At 39.3% G+C, this 17,402-nt stretch overlaps 2 protein-coding genes across 2 annotated transcripts in view; both read left to right on the plus strand.

Moving 5' to 3' along the window:
• The first annotated feature begins 476 nt into the window (after positions 1-476).
• Positions 477-3,734, plus strand: LOC140745566 (uncharacterized). The gene is given in 2 exon segments (XM_083058997.1): positions 477-531; positions 534-3,734. Coding segments are annotated over 2 exon segments (2,946 nt in total). The 5' UTR covers positions 477-497; the 3' UTR covers positions 3,446-3,734.
• Positions 3,735-4,558: 824 nt separating this feature from the next.
• Positions 4,559-17,402, plus strand: part of unc79 (UNC-79 domain-containing protein) — a 44,110-nt gene continuing 31,266 nt past the window's right edge. Inside the window, exons 1-16 of the mRNA XM_073077587.1 lie at positions 4,559-4,857; positions 4,944-5,042; positions 9,515-9,634; positions 10,708-10,869; positions 11,356-11,526; positions 11,738-11,830; positions 12,173-12,358; positions 12,900-13,059; positions 13,695-13,767; positions 13,860-13,942; positions 14,100-14,231; positions 14,618-14,743; positions 15,017-15,138; positions 15,759-15,948; positions 16,276-16,375; positions 16,815-16,964. Of these exons, the coding sequence (XP_072933688.1) occupies positions 4,988-5,042; positions 9,515-9,634; positions 10,708-10,869; positions 11,356-11,526; positions 11,738-11,830; positions 12,173-12,358; positions 12,900-13,059; positions 13,695-13,767; positions 13,860-13,942; positions 14,100-14,231; positions 14,618-14,743; positions 15,017-15,138; positions 15,759-15,948; positions 16,276-16,375; positions 16,815-16,964 (1,923 nt within the window). The 5' untranslated portion in view covers positions 4,559-4,857; positions 4,944-4,987. The remainder of the gene's footprint in view (positions 4,858-4,943; positions 5,043-9,514; positions 9,635-10,707; positions 10,870-11,355; positions 11,527-11,737; positions 11,831-12,172; positions 12,359-12,899; positions 13,060-13,694; positions 13,768-13,859; positions 13,943-14,099; positions 14,232-14,617; positions 14,744-15,016; positions 15,139-15,758; positions 15,949-16,275; positions 16,376-16,814; positions 16,965-17,402) is intronic.

The following is a 17,402-nucleotide window of genomic DNA, read 5'->3' on the forward strand; positions in this document are numbered from 1 at the left end:
GTAGATGTAACTGTGTATCTAAAAATGTCATGTAGGTTTTTTTTCAAATAAAATATTTTCCTTCAAGTTCTACTTTATTTTAACTTAAAAACCATATGTATCGGTATCCAAATCTGCTTAAAAGACTTTGACAGATCCAACACGTAAACATAGAAGTACCTACATAAATCCATTATAAGGGTTCGATCAACAACAAGCACGTATAGATTTTTCGAGGTTATTTGCATCTTAAATTTATTTATTAGGTGAGTACCTACTTTCAGAACCTTTACTTAAAGAAATACTTCATTTGAATTATTAATAAAGGTTTTCCTATTAATAATGTTGTGAATTCCCTAATTACTGATATTTATATACTGAGAAAGATAAGCAGGTTTGAAAATTTAAATTTAATGATTTAAAGGTGAAGGTCATTTAACATACGTTTTAAAAAATCGAAGCAGTGTGAATGCGTCCTTACATTAAAGGTGCGCGATTCATCCTCATCTCCGCAATTGATGGACAATAGTCTCGCGGCAGTCAGTCCCGCGCCGCCGCCCGCATGCCCACAACGCGCAAGCTGCTCCTCAAGCGGTGGTTCTACTCGCGCCGCTCCCAGCGCCCCGCACTGCCCGATGACGCCGCCAAGCCCCCGCGGGACATGGACCGCCACCCGCGCGTCTCCCGCGTGCTCAGCTCCGCCCAGCCCGCCACCCTCGACGAGGAATCCCTCGAAAGAGCCTACCCCTCCATGGGACACCTCGAATATGTCCTCGCGGGATCTTCACCCCCTGCCGAAAGCGCCCCCAACATGTACGACAGCTTCGAGGAACCCCCGCTGGACCTAACTGCGCACATATGCCGCGACTCACTGCGTCAAAGCGCTCACGAGCAAATGCGCGCCGTCGGCGGCAGGCTGCGTCTACTGGATGATTTGGAATCTGGGGTTATCACGTTGGAATCAGCTGTAAACACATTCAAAACAGCATCAGAAGCCGAAAGAAATGTATGCCTGTTTTGGACTGCGTTTCTAAAACTCGACCATCTATTGCCGCCGCTATTAGAAACTGGGGCCGATCCATTACACTTTGACGCGCTAGGCCTGTCCCCTTTGCATGCGGCGGCGTTTAGCGGATCAACCGAATGCGCAAATTATCTGTTGTCGTGCGGCGTGGATCCCAATTACATGCCAAGATGCTTCGTGCCGCTACATTGTGCCGCGTTTGGAGATTCAGTGCAAGTGGCTAATTTGCTTATCAGCCGAGGTGCCTCTGTCCATGCGGCAGTCAAGTACGTCAACTGCGAGGGTGGTCTCCTTCACTGCGCCGTAAGAGCTAACTCTGTGGAATGTCTAAAACTATTTATATCACACGGGGTCGATGTCAACTTGATAGAACCAGGTGGTACAAATGCTATTCATCTCGCTGCAGATTTGGGAATGATACAATGCCTTACGATACTTCTAGAAACGCCCGGAGCCGATCCCAACGTTAGAACGCGAGTTGGAGACAGAGAATCAACTGCGCTTCATTTGGCTGCCGATGGAGGATTTGTAGATTGTGTCGATTTGCTTATAACTAAGGGTGCAAATGCCAGTTTAAAGAATCATCGAGGATTTACAGCCCTACACCTCGCCGCTCGATCGGCAAGCTTGGAATGTGTAGAGTCCTTGCTTCGAAAAGGAAACGCCGAACCTAATTCATTGGATTTCGACATGCGAACGCCACTACACGCAGCAATTGGTAAATCGGATAGTGCGTGTGACATCATAGAAACATTGATAAGTTGGGGAGCTAACGTAAATCAAAAGGACGAATACGGTTTCACACCGCTTCACCTCGCTGCATTGGACGGGCTCTCAGCGTGCGTTGAAACATTAATCTATCACGGTGCTGACGTAACAACAAGATCTAAGAAGGGTAACTCGGCACTCAATGTTATCGCTCGGAAAACCCCCGCTTCGCTTGCCATGGTAACCAGAAAATTAGATTGCGCTATTACATTACACCATTCACAAACGAGTAACCGAGAAGTGGAACTTGAACTTGATTTTCGCAGCATTCTTCAGCACTGTTATCCGCGTGAAATAAGTTATCTTAATACGTTTGTCGATGAAGGCCAGAAAGAAGTCCTTTTACATCCTTTATGTTCGGCTTTCCTTTACATCAAATGGGAAAAGATTCGTAAATATTACGTTGCTAGATTATTTTTGAGTTTCATTTTCGTTTTATGTCTCACACTTTATGTTTTAACGGCTCTGGCACACAATTGTTATAATGGGAGTAAGGATATGGAGGAGACGATCCAGGAACAAGAGTTATGTCAGAAACAATCTATACTGGGAGACTTATTGAGGAAGAACCCTTTCGTTATTGAAATGCAGTGGTGGGTGTTAGCTGGGATAACAATTTTCGAAATATTTAGAAAAGTATATGGCATAGCTGGCTACTCGACGGTTAAACAGTATTTAATGCAATCTGAGAACATAATAGAATGGTTCGTGATTGTAAGCGTTTTCTTAATTTCATACATTTATACTAATATAACGTACACATGGCAAAACCACGTCGGTGCATTCGCTGTGTTGGCAGGATGGACAAACCTAATGATGATGATAGGCCAGCTACCTGTTTTTGGAACTTATGTGGCTATGTATCAAAAAGTTCAAAAGGAATTCGCAAAACTCCTCATGGCATATTCGTGTATTCTAATTGGTTTTACAATAAGTTTTTGCGTGATATTCCCTGACTCATCTTCCTTCGCCAATCCGTTTATGGGCTTTATAACTGTACTGACGATGATGATAGGAGAGCTAAATTTAGACCTACTTCTTAACGAGCCTGACGGAAACGATCCACCCGTTTTACTGGAATTTTCAGCCCAAGTAACTTATGTTTTGTTCCTGATGTTCGTCACCGTTGTACTCATGAACTTACTCGTCGGTATCGCCGTTCACGACATCCAAGGCCTACGGAAAACTGCTGGATTATCAAAACTTGTTCGTCAGACGAAACTAATATCTTACATGGAACTCGCACTGTTTAATGGATACCTACCCAAATGTCTTCTTAAAATTTTACATTCATCCGCTCTCGTATCGCCGCAAGCTTACCGTGTAGTACTGAGCGTGAAACCATTAAACCCGAGCGAAAAACGATTGCCCCGAGACATAATGATGGCTGCGTACGACATCGCAAAAATGAGGAAGCAATACGGGCATACGATATCGTCTAATGGTTCGACGACTGGTGCGTATTCTTGCTTTAAGAAGTATGAGAACAACAATGACTCAGGTTATCGGGAGTATGGGTATTCTTCTGGGCTAGGGAGCGTGCAGGCGCGGTTAGACGAGACGTCGGAGAACGTCCGCCAGTTGACGCAGGAAGTGAGGGAGCTAAAGAAGCTTATAAGCGCGCAGCAGCTCGTCATTCAGCAGGCGCTGTCCGGCGCGATGGACAAGCGTTGATGATATAATAGCCCATTTATTTTTCAATGCCAACGGTACAAGTCAATAAACTATGGCGGGCGCGCATTGTCGTATATTTACTCTCGTTTAGACCCTATTGTGCCGGTTGCGAACTTAAATTTGTGAGTGATATTTTTGCTTTACGTTTGTAAGTATTGTATATAGGAGCGGGAAAATGGAGCTAAGCGTTCATTGAACGCGCGAGACACTGTGATCGTAGGTGACTTTTGATCTGTATTTATATTGTGATATAGCCTATCATGACAATAAATTAATTTTTCAGTGTGTAGTATGTATTTCATTATCCTATAACATTTGTAAAATTCAAATATCGAGTTAACACTTCGACCACACGACAAAGGGGTCAGTTTAAAGGAGACTGATTGAATCATAATAGTGCATCTCCTTTGCAAAACCGTTTTATGGCTCTAGATAAGATATTTTGCGTCTTACCTATATTGAGCAATAGTTATATTTAACTATCCATAAATAGATAATATACCTACATTACTTACACACATACCGTGCGTATACCACACATTACACATAATAATATAAAATAGATAAATAACATTCGCTTATATAATACAAATTCGACCGTTTATTTTTAATTATACTTAGCCAATGCAAAACATTCAAAGTTAGTTTATGCATAGTGGTTACTAGTGCCGGTTTGTCACACAGAGTCCTAGATTGGATTCTCAGTCAATTTAAACTCAAATACCTGCTTACGGATATGTTATAGATCCGTTGTTCTCCTTGTATAAAAAATATTTTGTTTGTGTACGTATTCTTCATATATTTGTTTAGTGTCTATTTTCGATAGAATGATTTAATATACAGCGGCTTTTATAAATAAAAATGTAAAAAAATGGAGTACACATTAAAACTTACAAAAATAGTTTTAAAATATGTTTAAAAACTAATTTTATATTTAATTCATTTGGTGCAGTTACCTTGCACCAAATAAGGTTAATATTAAATTAGTTTATTGGAAGTAAAACAAATACTTCTTCAAATAGAAAAATAATAATAGATATCTAGTTAAAAAGGAAAACAGTTGACAGCAATCATATGGCGTTGACATAACAACGACATTGACGGAACATCTGATTTGACATTTAGCACAAATTGTTGTGACAGAGTTGATACGTCAATACAATGCGATTTGCGTGGATGCGCGCGCCAATTTTGTAAAACAAACCCAAACGGGCGGCGCGATGAGCGATCGATAGCTTGAAGAGAAGAGAAAATCTAGATTTAGGTCTCATCTCTTTCGCCCAGGCGGAGGCTAAACTGCCTGTATTTGGGTTATCGATTGCGCGTCGGTCGCCACAGCGCGAGTGTCGGTGGTTCAATGCAGGGGAGCTTCAAGATCCAACTGATTAACATGGGGACGCGGGCGGCGGCCTGTAAGATTTTGCGATATTGAAGTTACGAAGCTTTAGCGGCATAATGATGCCGGTGCTTGCATGAATATAACGCGTTTCTTTTTCAGAGGTAGTTTGAAGAGGCGGCTCCGTAGTGCGCTTTTTGTGTGTAATGCAGTCGACGGTGTACGATAACATGCAGTTTGTCGAGCCGCTCAACGCGAAAGGTGAGCTCGCAGTATGTGTCGTCTTGGTGTCCCCGGTGTCTCGGCCTCCGCCCTAGTCCCTCCGTGGTGCGGCTTTTGTGTCCCCTCAGTGTTGGTGGTGTTCCTACTGTTTAGTTTAGTGTCGATGTTCTCGTTAGTTAAAATACTTTACACATACTATCTTACATAATCTACAAACATGATAGTTATTTGTTATTCAATTTAAATGAAGAACATAAATGTTTATTTTCGACAAATGAGAATTTTTCAAGCAACATATTGATAAATATTATTAATATTAAAATTCAGGTAATCATACAGTTAATGTCTACTTACTGTATCACATTTTATAACTGTTCCCTGTATTTGATGTTTCCCTCTGTCTGGCTTACCGCATGTATGTCTTAATACAGTACTTGTTGGGACCCATGCTTACTGATCTTCGCTGTTCTCTCTTGGTGTTCATAGCAACTGTATTACTGTGTAGCTCTAGATCACTAAATACTATACATTTTATTTCTTCCTTAAAGCAGCAAGTGTAATTAAGTTAAAAAAAAACAGATTCTGGCTTGATTGGTATAAAATTATGATTTATCCCTTTTTATATAACTTAATAAAGTACTTATTTGTGATATTTACAGCTAGGCATTTTAATATACAAAATATAAAAGACTAATACTGCGATTAGTTTCCCTTTAACACATTATTTGTGGAGGTAGAAGTTCTGTTATCACCATCTTTTGGAAATGTGCTCCACACACAGCATTTCATTTTAGACTGTATTGAACATTTTTGTCTCTTGCCACTATATTAAATAGGTTAAACTTGTAAGTTTTATCTATTCATGTAAACATGTAATATATGCTATGAGTCTAAATGTTAGTGTGAATTGTTACAACAAAGAGCTACATAGTACCTGCAGTTATGCTATATATATCATGTCAATTTGTTTTCTGTGGCTCACCTTTCTACCAGGAGTTAGGCTTAAACATTATTGGTACTTCCTGATTTGCTCTATCTTCTAATATAATTTACACTACGGCTGCCTCTTATCTCTTGCTTTTAAGTTTTCTTGCTTCACTATTTTTTTACTTACATTTCTACACTCTTCATTTCTTCTTCAGAGGAATAAGAACCATTTTTTGTCATGAAACAATTTTTAAAGTTCTGAAAATATAATTTATTTAAATTAAGAATTAGGAAATAAAGAAATTTAAGAAAAAGAATAAGAAATATTAGAAAACATTTAATATAAAAATGTAGCATAAAATGGTTCTTATTGATCGTAGTAAGCCTTCAATGTTGTTAGTAGTTATTTGCCACACCATATACAACAATATAATATTATTACAAGAAAGTTATATCAATTGGACATTTAAAATGCAGGCCACATGTGATTACAATGTAGGTACTGAAAGTTTATCTGAACAAAATTATTTTTGGCAGCAAACATAGTTACTGCTACTAGTTGGCGACTTAGCTATTAACAGGGGGGGCACACTTCCATACAAAATGACTTTTTGTGTAGGTACTAGCGCCACGTAACGACTCGCCCCGGAAGCTTCAAATTAAAATGGCGACGGAGTGACAGTAAACCGTCAAAATGATGTGTCTGTTGTCAAATGTCCGCAACTTCGTTAGTCGTTTCTAATTTAAATAGTTGTTTTTGCACTTTAGAGAGACGCCGTTGCGACAACTGTACATATTTGATGCCTACCACGTAAGTTGTATCTTTACATCAACTGTAAAGGAGCGTGATTCGAAGATTCACATCGTCATAATTTTTTATATCTTTCTGAAATTTCATAAAGTATGTAAATGTAGTTTTGTTCTTGTATCAAAATTGAGAAAGTATAATGCAAATGTGAATCTTTGGAACACAGTCATTTATAGTTCGTGTTTTGGAGATACAACTTATAATTTACCTAATTTTAATACATATAATGAATAATGAATATATAATAGGTATCTATAGATATGTATGTAAAACCCATGAGTAGTTCTGGGGCAGGCCACTAGGGGCGCTTTTGGGGAGACAAAAAATACGTAGAGTTTCCTCTCTATAACATGTATATAATAATACTCTATGGCTATTAAAATTAGTCAAACAAACCAGTAGTGTTGGGAAACTAGAATTCAGATGCTTTAGTTTAGATTTTAAAAACTTTAAAACTTTGGTGCTTGTTTAAATTTTAATATCTGCCCTTTACATTTTACAAGGGCATAAGTGGTCGACAAATCTATATTATTTGAAATCCTTAATTTCTAAAATTTAATAATTTTGAACTTGCATGATACCTCTGTAGCTTGTAATTAATCAATTTTATTTTATGTCTAAAAAAATTTATACTCCATATGAAAACTTACTTTGCTTTTACCTTTTTTAATTCTGGATATTTTTTATATACTCTTGAAATTCAATGTTTTTTGGAGTTTAATACTGTACTGGAAATCTGGAAAGGCATTATATTATTTTATTAACCTTTTATTTTAATTTTAATTAATAACAGAGATAATTTGTTTTGCACATTGAATGACTTGACCTGTGCTAATGAATCTAATTATTTTTTGTTTTTATGTGGTCTACCTAATTTGAAGTATGCAGGAATATAATGTCTATTTTTTGTTTTCTCATTTATACAAATAGGGAATATGCACATTTTTATTTTATTATTTTAAACCACTTATCACATCGTTTTAACATAGTAAAAAATATAAACTATTTTATTAGTGTTTGATATATTATTTTAAAAATTATTTAAAGTATCAAAAAAATTTGACACATTTGAATGCCCCCATTTTACGCGCTCTTTGAATGACGTCACGTAGCGTGATTTGTATTAATATTGATGATAACTGTATGCACATAAAGGTATTATTAAACGTTTTCAGGTTTCATCGCTATTTACATCATGGGAAAGGCTAAATAACCACTTTATAAATATTTCCTGGACTTATTGTGCAAAACCAGTACTATAAACTATAAATACATTATATAGTGTATTTTCTTTTGCAAAAGATGCGAAAATGCGAAAAAATGTGGTGCATGATTATAGGAAACAGATATAGTATCTCCAAAATCGCATTAACATTTGTATTTACTGTAACAAACAATAATTTTAGGTAAATGATTTTAAAATATTGCATTGATCATCTACTTCGTTAGGTACTTATCGACTTCTACAACAAATACTATTATTTGAAACACACAAAATGCATTATAATCTATTATAATATTATAAAGATAGGTGATAGGTTGAAGGTTCCAGCTTAGTTCTCAGGGGTAGCGGCGCATCTGTGGCCGACCTTAGGTGGGAATATCTAATCCTATCTGGGGTTGATTACATATGTCCATGGGCAGACTGTATGCTCGTCTGCTACTCCTATATTATAAAAAAAAGAATATTAACATAATAAGTTATGATCAGTTAAATATTTCCAAATTGACCTATGCATAAAAACCAGTTTATTCATTTTGCATATTTTAGGTAAATAGTCCGATTGTGATTTGACAAAACTACTTTCAATCATTGTTCTTGATTATTCCTAATAATACTATGTAGAAAAATCGCACTAGGTAATAAATAACACTGTAGGAATATAGACAAAAACAATTTTTCTCTCAAACAGTTTGAATATCGACGCCGATAAACATCGTAACACGCTATGTGACGTCATTTTTCGATTCGACCAATGGGAACGCGTTTTGCAAATTTGAATTTCGCGCGCATAATTTACGATTTTTGATTAAAGTTTTAAACAATTTAACACGAAATAAAGAAAAAATAATGGTTTAGATGTAATTTCAGGACCGTAATGTACCGAGGAAAAAAATAACAAGCAAATCTAAATCACATGCATATTCCCTATTGTATCAAATATATTTTTAATAACATTCAGCTTGCATTTCCAACGTCAGTTTATTATTTATTTTAAAGGTAGGTTTTTAACATTTCAATATAATAAATATTACAACATTATATGTTCACAGTATCTTCAACACAGTATAAATATATTGTGTAGAAGATATTGTGACCATCTTAAACATATATATTAGATGATCTTAAACATAGATACATAAAGTGTTAAATGGTGTACATAATTAATATTGTCTCTTAGCCTTAACGTAATTATTTTCTTACTATATTATGACTGGGTTATGCCCTGACTAGATGAATGGGTTACTTTCGTGGCAATATCTACCCGCAATTATATAGTCATCAAATTGTTGTTTATTTTGCGCTACGTGTTATATTTTCTACAATATCAGTACAATTCAGTGATATTGCAATTAATTCTACTCTCTCCAAGTCTCGATTGCTAAGCACATTAGCAGGCAACATAGCGCAAATGAGTATCATGGACGATATTGCGAAGTTGCAGGCGATGCTACGCAGCAAGGTTTCCATCAAAATGCAATACTTATAGCCTGTTCACGAGTACTACGAGGTATTCTGTTCAGCGCTACGTGTCTAAGCGTTTGTTGTGTGCAGTTACGGCGAAGATCAGGAGTCTGTACGACAGCCAGCTGCGGCTGATGCACAACATCCAGCCTCTGCCCTCTGGCGTCGATATCGCGAACACTGTCAAGTACTTCTCGCAGACTTTACTCAGTAAGTGTAATCGTTGATCAAGTCTTACTTATTCAAGGTAATAAAACCGGAACCTTCCTGGTTTTATTGTGGCGGGTAATACTGATGTTTTATAAAAGCTGTGCAAAGTACTGATCGGTTTCAGTTTTAAAAGGGAGGTATCAGGTAAGTCAGAAACAGTCATACAAGATGTTTCATCTGCTGAGTTGCAACTTTTTATAGATACTGCTATTGCGTGCCACCGTTTTTGTGTCTACTGATGGGCTCAATAACCTTTTCATAAATCCAGTGACGCCTGAAGTATATCAACCGCCCTTGTTTATACGAATTGGTGGAGGAAGGGTTAGTGTTTTTATCCTTACTAATATTATAAATCCGAAAGTAACTCTGTCTGTCTGTCTGGTTGTCTCTTCTTCACGCCTAAACCACTGAACAGATTTTAATAAAAAATTGTACAAAGATAGTCTAAGACCCGAGAAAGGACATAGGATAGTTTTTATCCCGGAAATCCCACGGGAACTAGGAATGGCGATCTAAGATCGTTTAATCGGAGAATCGATCTTTTGAACCAAAAAGTCGATTAATAATCGACATTAGTAAGGATTGAATCGTAAACTATTCATTTGATTAAGTGATGATCTTTAGCAAAGTCATTGTCCATGAGCCCACGAAGGATTCAGAGTTGCTACGCCAGATGGCGCCACTTTCATTTCAATGAAGGTACGAATTTTCAGTTTTATGTATGTTAGTATGTCATATTATTTTCTTTGAAACGCGGGCGAAGCCGCGAATAACTAGTAATTATAATATAGCAGTAGCAGGCGACGATGCAGTACACTTGATAGTAAGTGGCTACTGCCGCCTATGGACACCTGTAATCAACTGAGGTCGGTCGCAGATGCGCTGTTAAACGTAATACTTGCAGCAATACATTTATAATATACCTACTCGTAAGTTAGAATTAGGCCCGTCGTGGTTGAACCATAAAGGATGTTAAGCAGTTTTACCTAACTTAAATTAATAACATATCGCCAAAAATCCGTCTGTAACGACAACATTAATTATAAATTAGTAACTTATGTAATTTACTTTAGGTGTCCTGAAAGATGTGCCACGTTCCCCCCTGGAGATGATCCGGGACGCGGACAACGACTCCGAGCGTATCGGCCTCTACCCTAACCTGGATTATAAGGGATTGTTTAACGCCATCTCGCAGCTCGTGGACTCGGCGCCACATTTGCAGTATGGGATCCAGGGTATGTTGTATTTTAAGTAGCTTACATGATTAAATTGGAAATTTTGTTATGGATTTCAAAAAAGGCGGAGTTATAGACTGCCCTATTCTTATGCAGTTTAATTTCTATGAATATAATAATAGATTAATTATTAATATAATAGTAAATTAAGATTAATAGGTTTTGAATGTTTTTTGCACCACTTTTTATTATTAGCCACATTCAATTTCATATTTTTACATTTTGTTGCTATAAAGTCCATTTAGTTGTCCATTTATTTATGGACCCTTCAGTGCTATATGTAATTTCCTATTAGGATCAGTTTTACTGTAGTCGCCACACTTGCTGCGAATCTGTTATAAATCATCGATTTATGAAATCGTTAAGCAACTAACGATTGAAATTTGACTATTTCTAGTCTGCAGTAATTTTCAAATTTGGTATCCGAACTTTGGTATGCGGTAGGTTGAGTATTAATAAGGGTTCTATGAAACAATTCTCTTCCAGCGTTCGGCAAAGCGGTCCTCCAATGCCTGGGCTGCCTACTACCGTTCCTGGAGTACGACATGATCGACAACCTGCCATACCTCGTGGCGTACTGCGTGGCCGTGTTCCCCGCCACGCTGCACCAGGAGATCCTCGACCTGCTCTGTTACTACATCCTGCCTTTTACTATTAGTAAGTAAAACGAGTAGTTGCTGATATATTATGGTGATATTTTCAAAGACTAGTAACAGTAGTAGACTATATTTATATTGTTAAACTTTTAAATGTGTAGAAAATATGAGTTATCGACTTTTAGGATTCCTACCATATTACTAGATGTATGAACAAGTGAATAATCAACATTTTTGCAAGTATGAACTTTTTGCAAATATTATATTTTCAGCTCGTCGCTACGCTGGCATGGAGGAGGAGAGCCAGGCGTCGCAGTCGGTAGCTGCTATCATTATGATGGTGTTTCAGCATTCCAACAATCCAGGTACATGAACTACTACTAGAACTTTAGTGTAAATTTATTGTTATTACATATTTATTTATTTACTTATTTCATCAAATATGGTACACTAGTAGTACTTAGTATTTAATCATTGCTAAACATGTAATATTGTTGATAAGTCTAATAAATAAATACATACATACTTCGCATCCAAATCTCTATACCGTAACGTCGACAGCGTCATTCTAGAATCATTTTTATTGCGTTTGAATGACAACAATGTTATCGTCCCGTGTGTGTGCAGCGCACCACTGCCAGCTGCTGGAGCAGTCAGTTGTACCTCTCCGGTCGAATGATAATAATGTTATCGTCCCGTGTGTGCAGCGCACCACTGCCAGCTGCTGGAGCGCGCGATGTCGCTGAAGGCGTGCGCGGTGCGCGACGTGCTGTGCGTGGTGGCGTACGGCACGCCGCCCGCGCGCCTGTCCGCCGCCAAGCTGCTCTTCTACTACTGGCCGCCCTTCGACGCCAACCTCTTCGACCGCAAGGGGCTGCTCTGCAAGTTCTCCAGTGAGTCGCTCGCCCCGCTCGTTTGTCTTATATTTCCCACGCTCCGTTCACTCTTCTCTCCTTTTGACCCACTCACCTCCCATTCCCTTTCGCTCACCTGACACTCGCCTCTTAGGACAAGTGTTAAAGGAGAGTAACACTCGTCCTATTCTACCTATTCCGCCCACTTTTACTACTCTCTCCACATTCCCATATACGCCCTCCAATATTCTCACAGGTCGCCACATTTTCCGCTTGCCATATTTTCCCCACTTATTTTACTCTGCCTAGTCATCCCATCTAGTCTAGTCACTTTTGCAATCCACGTGATATTTTTCTTATTCTATTTGAGTGACAATAATTGACAGATATAAACATACCAATACAGCATTGTTAGATTCAACGCTTCAAAAACCGATAATTATTTTTTATTATTGATATTAATATTCCTTTTATGTAAACAATAAATAAGTGTGTCGTTGTTGCGATGAAATCAACCGTAGTAAAAGATTATAAATGAAGCATTTAATTTCTGAGAGGAATTTGTTCCTGCTTTCTACAGACGACCTGGTCCCATTCCTGTGTCAGCGCGACATGTGCCCCAACGCGGGTTCAGCTGAGGCGGCTAAAGTGTGTTACGACCACTGCATCAGCGTCACCTTCGCCTCGGACACGCCGCCGCCGCTCTACCTGTGCATCGAGTGCGCTAACGAGATACACAGGTAGGTACACAGGTTACACAGACGTATCGACACATGATATAAAATTAGTTATACTCATGTGTGAGTTCATACATGTATGCCTGATGTAACGTATATGAATACAGGGGAGTACAGTTGTACACATGTGACAATTATATACACAGTTGAATACTTGGGTAAATGCACGAGTATGCGCAGATATATACGAGTACATTTATACGCTATAGATGAATGAAGTTTAGGACAATTGCAACCGCATTAACCTTATGCTAAAATCTGTGGTTAGATAAAAAAAACAGTTAACTAAGTACTGTAGCGGCACATAGTAGGAAGAGACTTAACAACCTCTGTGCTTAAAAATTAAATACAAATAAAGAATAAAGAATTGTCTTCGCGCCTGATTGAGGCCTCCGGTGACCCAAGAGCTGGAGCTTACCTCGGCCAACAAATTAGTTTGTCAATTCAGCGAGGTAATGCTGCTAGTATCTTGGGTACACTTCCACGGGGCAGCGATTTGGCTCATTTATTTTATTTATAAATTTTAGTGTTAATTGTATTAGTTTTATTTTATTTTAAGTAGTGTTAAATTGTTTATTGTTAAAATTTATATTGTTATTTAATACAAATATTTATTTTAAAATTATAAATTGTCTCAGGGAACATCCAAACCAACGTTTCTTCGACATTCTCCATCCACAGCAGCAGGTGTCCATGGTCTGTGAGAATAAGGTATGTTTTCATAAGTTTTATATTTATGTGTAAACCTTTTTTGATTGTCTTGTAAATTATTATCACCAGTATGTTTTATGTCTATTTTCTAGAACTGTCGGTCAACAGACAAAGCGGCTTACTCTATCTGTTTTTCCAATGAATGCGCGAGTTACAATGGGAATCACCCGATCAGGTAAATGTCCGTTATATTTCAACTGCTTCGAAATTTTCTTTAAGGAACATGCTGTATACAAAACGTGTTATAGGGTAGCCTGTATATAAAACGTGTTAAGGGGCACCCTGTATACAAAGTGTTAAGGGGCAGCCTGTACATAAAAGTCATTCGGTAGGTATTGCCAGCAGTGCCACGGCAACCGGCACAACAGCCGGCGCGGCGGCGACCACGTGGTGCACACGCGCCTGCCGCCCGCCTGGCACATGGACAGCGACATGCAGACCAACCTCGTCGAGGCCATCGTCAGGTATGACACACACACGCGAATACAAACACATTCGGACGCAGAGAGACAGACATGTACGCACGTTCGTACATAACCGCACACACATGGGCACGCACACGCACAGATATATCCTAGAGCAATACGTACAAGTACATGTTCAATCATATATAGCGCCCGAGCATACATACGCATGCATGTGAGCGCATATATTTCGTATTTGGTCACTGTGAATGACATTGAAACTATGCACGCTGTCCACTACTCAGACACTATATTACTGTATTGAAGAGCAACTTGTCTTAATATCATATAACGGCAACATCATTATTTTGGAAATAAAGAAAATATATATTTTTCCTTATGTACAATTGGGCAATTTCATATTGTTTTGATAATAACTGTTACAGCCTAATAAAAGAAGCGAAGCCAATAAACATGGAGGATCCGTATAGCTCTTCAGAACAACTGAAGCCGCCGCTGAGCGTCAACTTACCAGACCCCATCTCAGTTGAGGACAGACAACTATTGGGAAGGTAACATATCAAACTATGTATTAATGTCTGCTCAATAAATCTTTAACAGTAACTTATAAATAAGACACCGATTAAAGGGCTGGATCTAAAGATAATGACATTTCACTCGCGAATTTACATATCCGAAATACATTAGAATTTATTTTGGAATATTTATATCATAAAGGCTGAATAGGGAACGAAAGCCGGTTGTATTTTTCTTTGAACAGTAACAAGTTAGGTCGCTTGCAATAAATATCAAAATGAACGAATGATTGAACGTTTCCATTTAAGGTACGGTGTGTGGTTAATGGTGGGTCTCTGCACACCGAACCCCGACACACCAGACGAGGTTTTGGGTCGCCTGCTTTCTGTGCTCTTCCACTGGTTCCACGTCACATCCTTTTCTTACACAGGTAAGTGGGTTATTACTTATTATGTCATATTACTTTCAAATTACAATGAGTAAATTTCCGTGTAAATGTATTTTTCATAATTATTACCTACGTATCAGTTTCTTATTTATGCACCGTACAAACCGTTTCGGTTGCCAAAAGCGATCTCAAAAGCTATGGATATACATATTTGAAGTGAGGTACTGTTGGGATGTAAACAACAAAGCAACAGAATATGTCGAAGTATATCTTACATATTACATAGCCTACCGAGGCTACATTTGTTCTCACTGCGGATCATTAAGGGGTAAGTGAGGTGCGGGGCGGATGCGGGCGAGACACGGGCACGCCACACGCGAGAGGCGCTGACGAGCCAGGGACGCGCCGCGCGGGACGTGCCTCAGGAGCACTCAGTTAGCGCCACGTGCGAATTATCTTTTACTAATTTTTCTTCTATACTACAGAAAAAGAAAGCGTGCAAGGATGCCCAACCCGTTAAGCGTGTTCGACTAGTTGATCGCATTTATTATGTACTTATGTTCCATCGTTAGGACAAAGAAAATTCAGCGGCCAGCGATCTATATTTCGTTGAAAGTCGCCGGAGTATTTGACTGATGGCATTTTTTTCGTATTTGCCGCAGGTGAGACGGCGATGGCGGTGGAGAAGCTGAAGGCGGAGCACGTGTGCGGCTGGGTGCGGCGCGTGGCGGAGACGCGGCGGCGCGTGCTGGTGGCGTGCCTGGTGCCGCTGCCGCCGCACCACACGCGCCAGGCCGGCCACTGGGACAACCTCGCCTCCAAGACGCAGCACCTCAAGGACGGGCTCAACAGGTGCGGCGTTGCAGAGGCTGGGGGCGGAGCACGTGCTGATTTTAACTCTCATCGAACACAACTACAAGCATATACTCCGTAGCAACAGTAAGGGCACACTAGCGCAGCTATGTGTCCGCGGGCGAGAGCGGGCAGCGAGGGGTGCCGGGGTGGTCCCGCCCTGTCTTCCTCCCTCTGATATCTACAATTTGCTGTTGCGACGCGACTCGTTTCTATATTAAGAGTGTACTAGAAATTTGGCGCGATCTATACAACCGTAATATTATTGAAAACGTCACCATTATTTTTGATTAGTTGCATTGCTAATATAGATTTTTTGTTTTTCAGGCTTTACTGTCTCATCCCATACGGCATTATTACGCAAGCCATATGGGATACCATTATGCCATGTTGGATGGAGGCTATATGTGGGGATGTACCTGACAAGGTAAAATTGAATTTAGTGTCCTAAATTGAATTTTTTAGATTTGATTTTCAAAGGGATGAATTAATTTGGGAGTCTTTATATAGATTTTATGGTAAATCGATTAAAAACCAGAATGCCTTATGATAATTCCTAAGATTTATAGGCAGTAATGATTATGCAATATCAAGCCCATAGTTCCAGTAATTTTATTTACAAACAACAGTTGTGTTGCTAACGGTGTATAACATCAACGTTTGTAAAGTGCCCCTTCCTCATTGTACGTATTATTCTTTGTCACTTATGTAACCTTTATATTTCATACCAAACTATAGTAAAGTCAGTGTCATACCAGCGTTTAAGTGTATTATTAAATTGTCATGTAAACTTTATATTTCATAACAAATTATAATCCGTCACCAGCCTTCAAGTGTGTTATTAAACCAGCTTCCACGTTTGGCAGGAGCTGATGGAGCTGAAGGGCGCGGTGGGTCGCGTGCTGGAGGCGGACGGCGCGGCGCTGGACGAGCGGCAGCTGTACGCCTTCGCCGCCGCGCGCGCCGCCGCCGCGCCCGCGCCGCGCGCCGTGCTGCCCGTGCTCGAGTGGTTCCAGGTGACTCGCACCCTGCACATCACTAGTTGCACCGAGATAGCTCACGCAAGGAGCTTGTAAGGTGGTAGAACCTGTGTTTGAACGGAGTTACCACGGCTTCATTTGTTTCTGGTGTAAAGTTCTGCGTGACGGTTGAAGGGCGTGAATGCCAAACTTACATTCGAGGCGACTATTTTCGTCTTGAGGAATGGCAATGCTTCAGTGATTGGCTTTAAGCAGAAACCCGTACCGTAACGTACCGAAACCGTAGAAATGGGTGGAGCTGATTACAGATTCTCTTTTTCTTGGTTGACGGTGACAACTTATTGTGAATTACATGCCCCTTCGCTACTTCAAACTCGTGAAAAAATATGCCTTAGAACTTTCGCTTTAACTTACCTATAGGCACGCTCACGTTCACAGGCGGTGTAAAAACCCATCGATGTAAAAACAAACCAA

This window comes from Epargyreus clarus, unplaced genomic scaffold (genome assembly GCF_041222505.1).
Source record: "Epargyreus clarus isolate Ecla_fem2 unplaced genomic scaffold, WU_Ecla_fem_2.2 ptg000010l, whole genome shotgun sequence".
Lineage (NCBI taxonomy): Eukaryota > Metazoa > Arthropoda > Insecta > Lepidoptera > Hesperiidae > Epargyreus > Epargyreus clarus.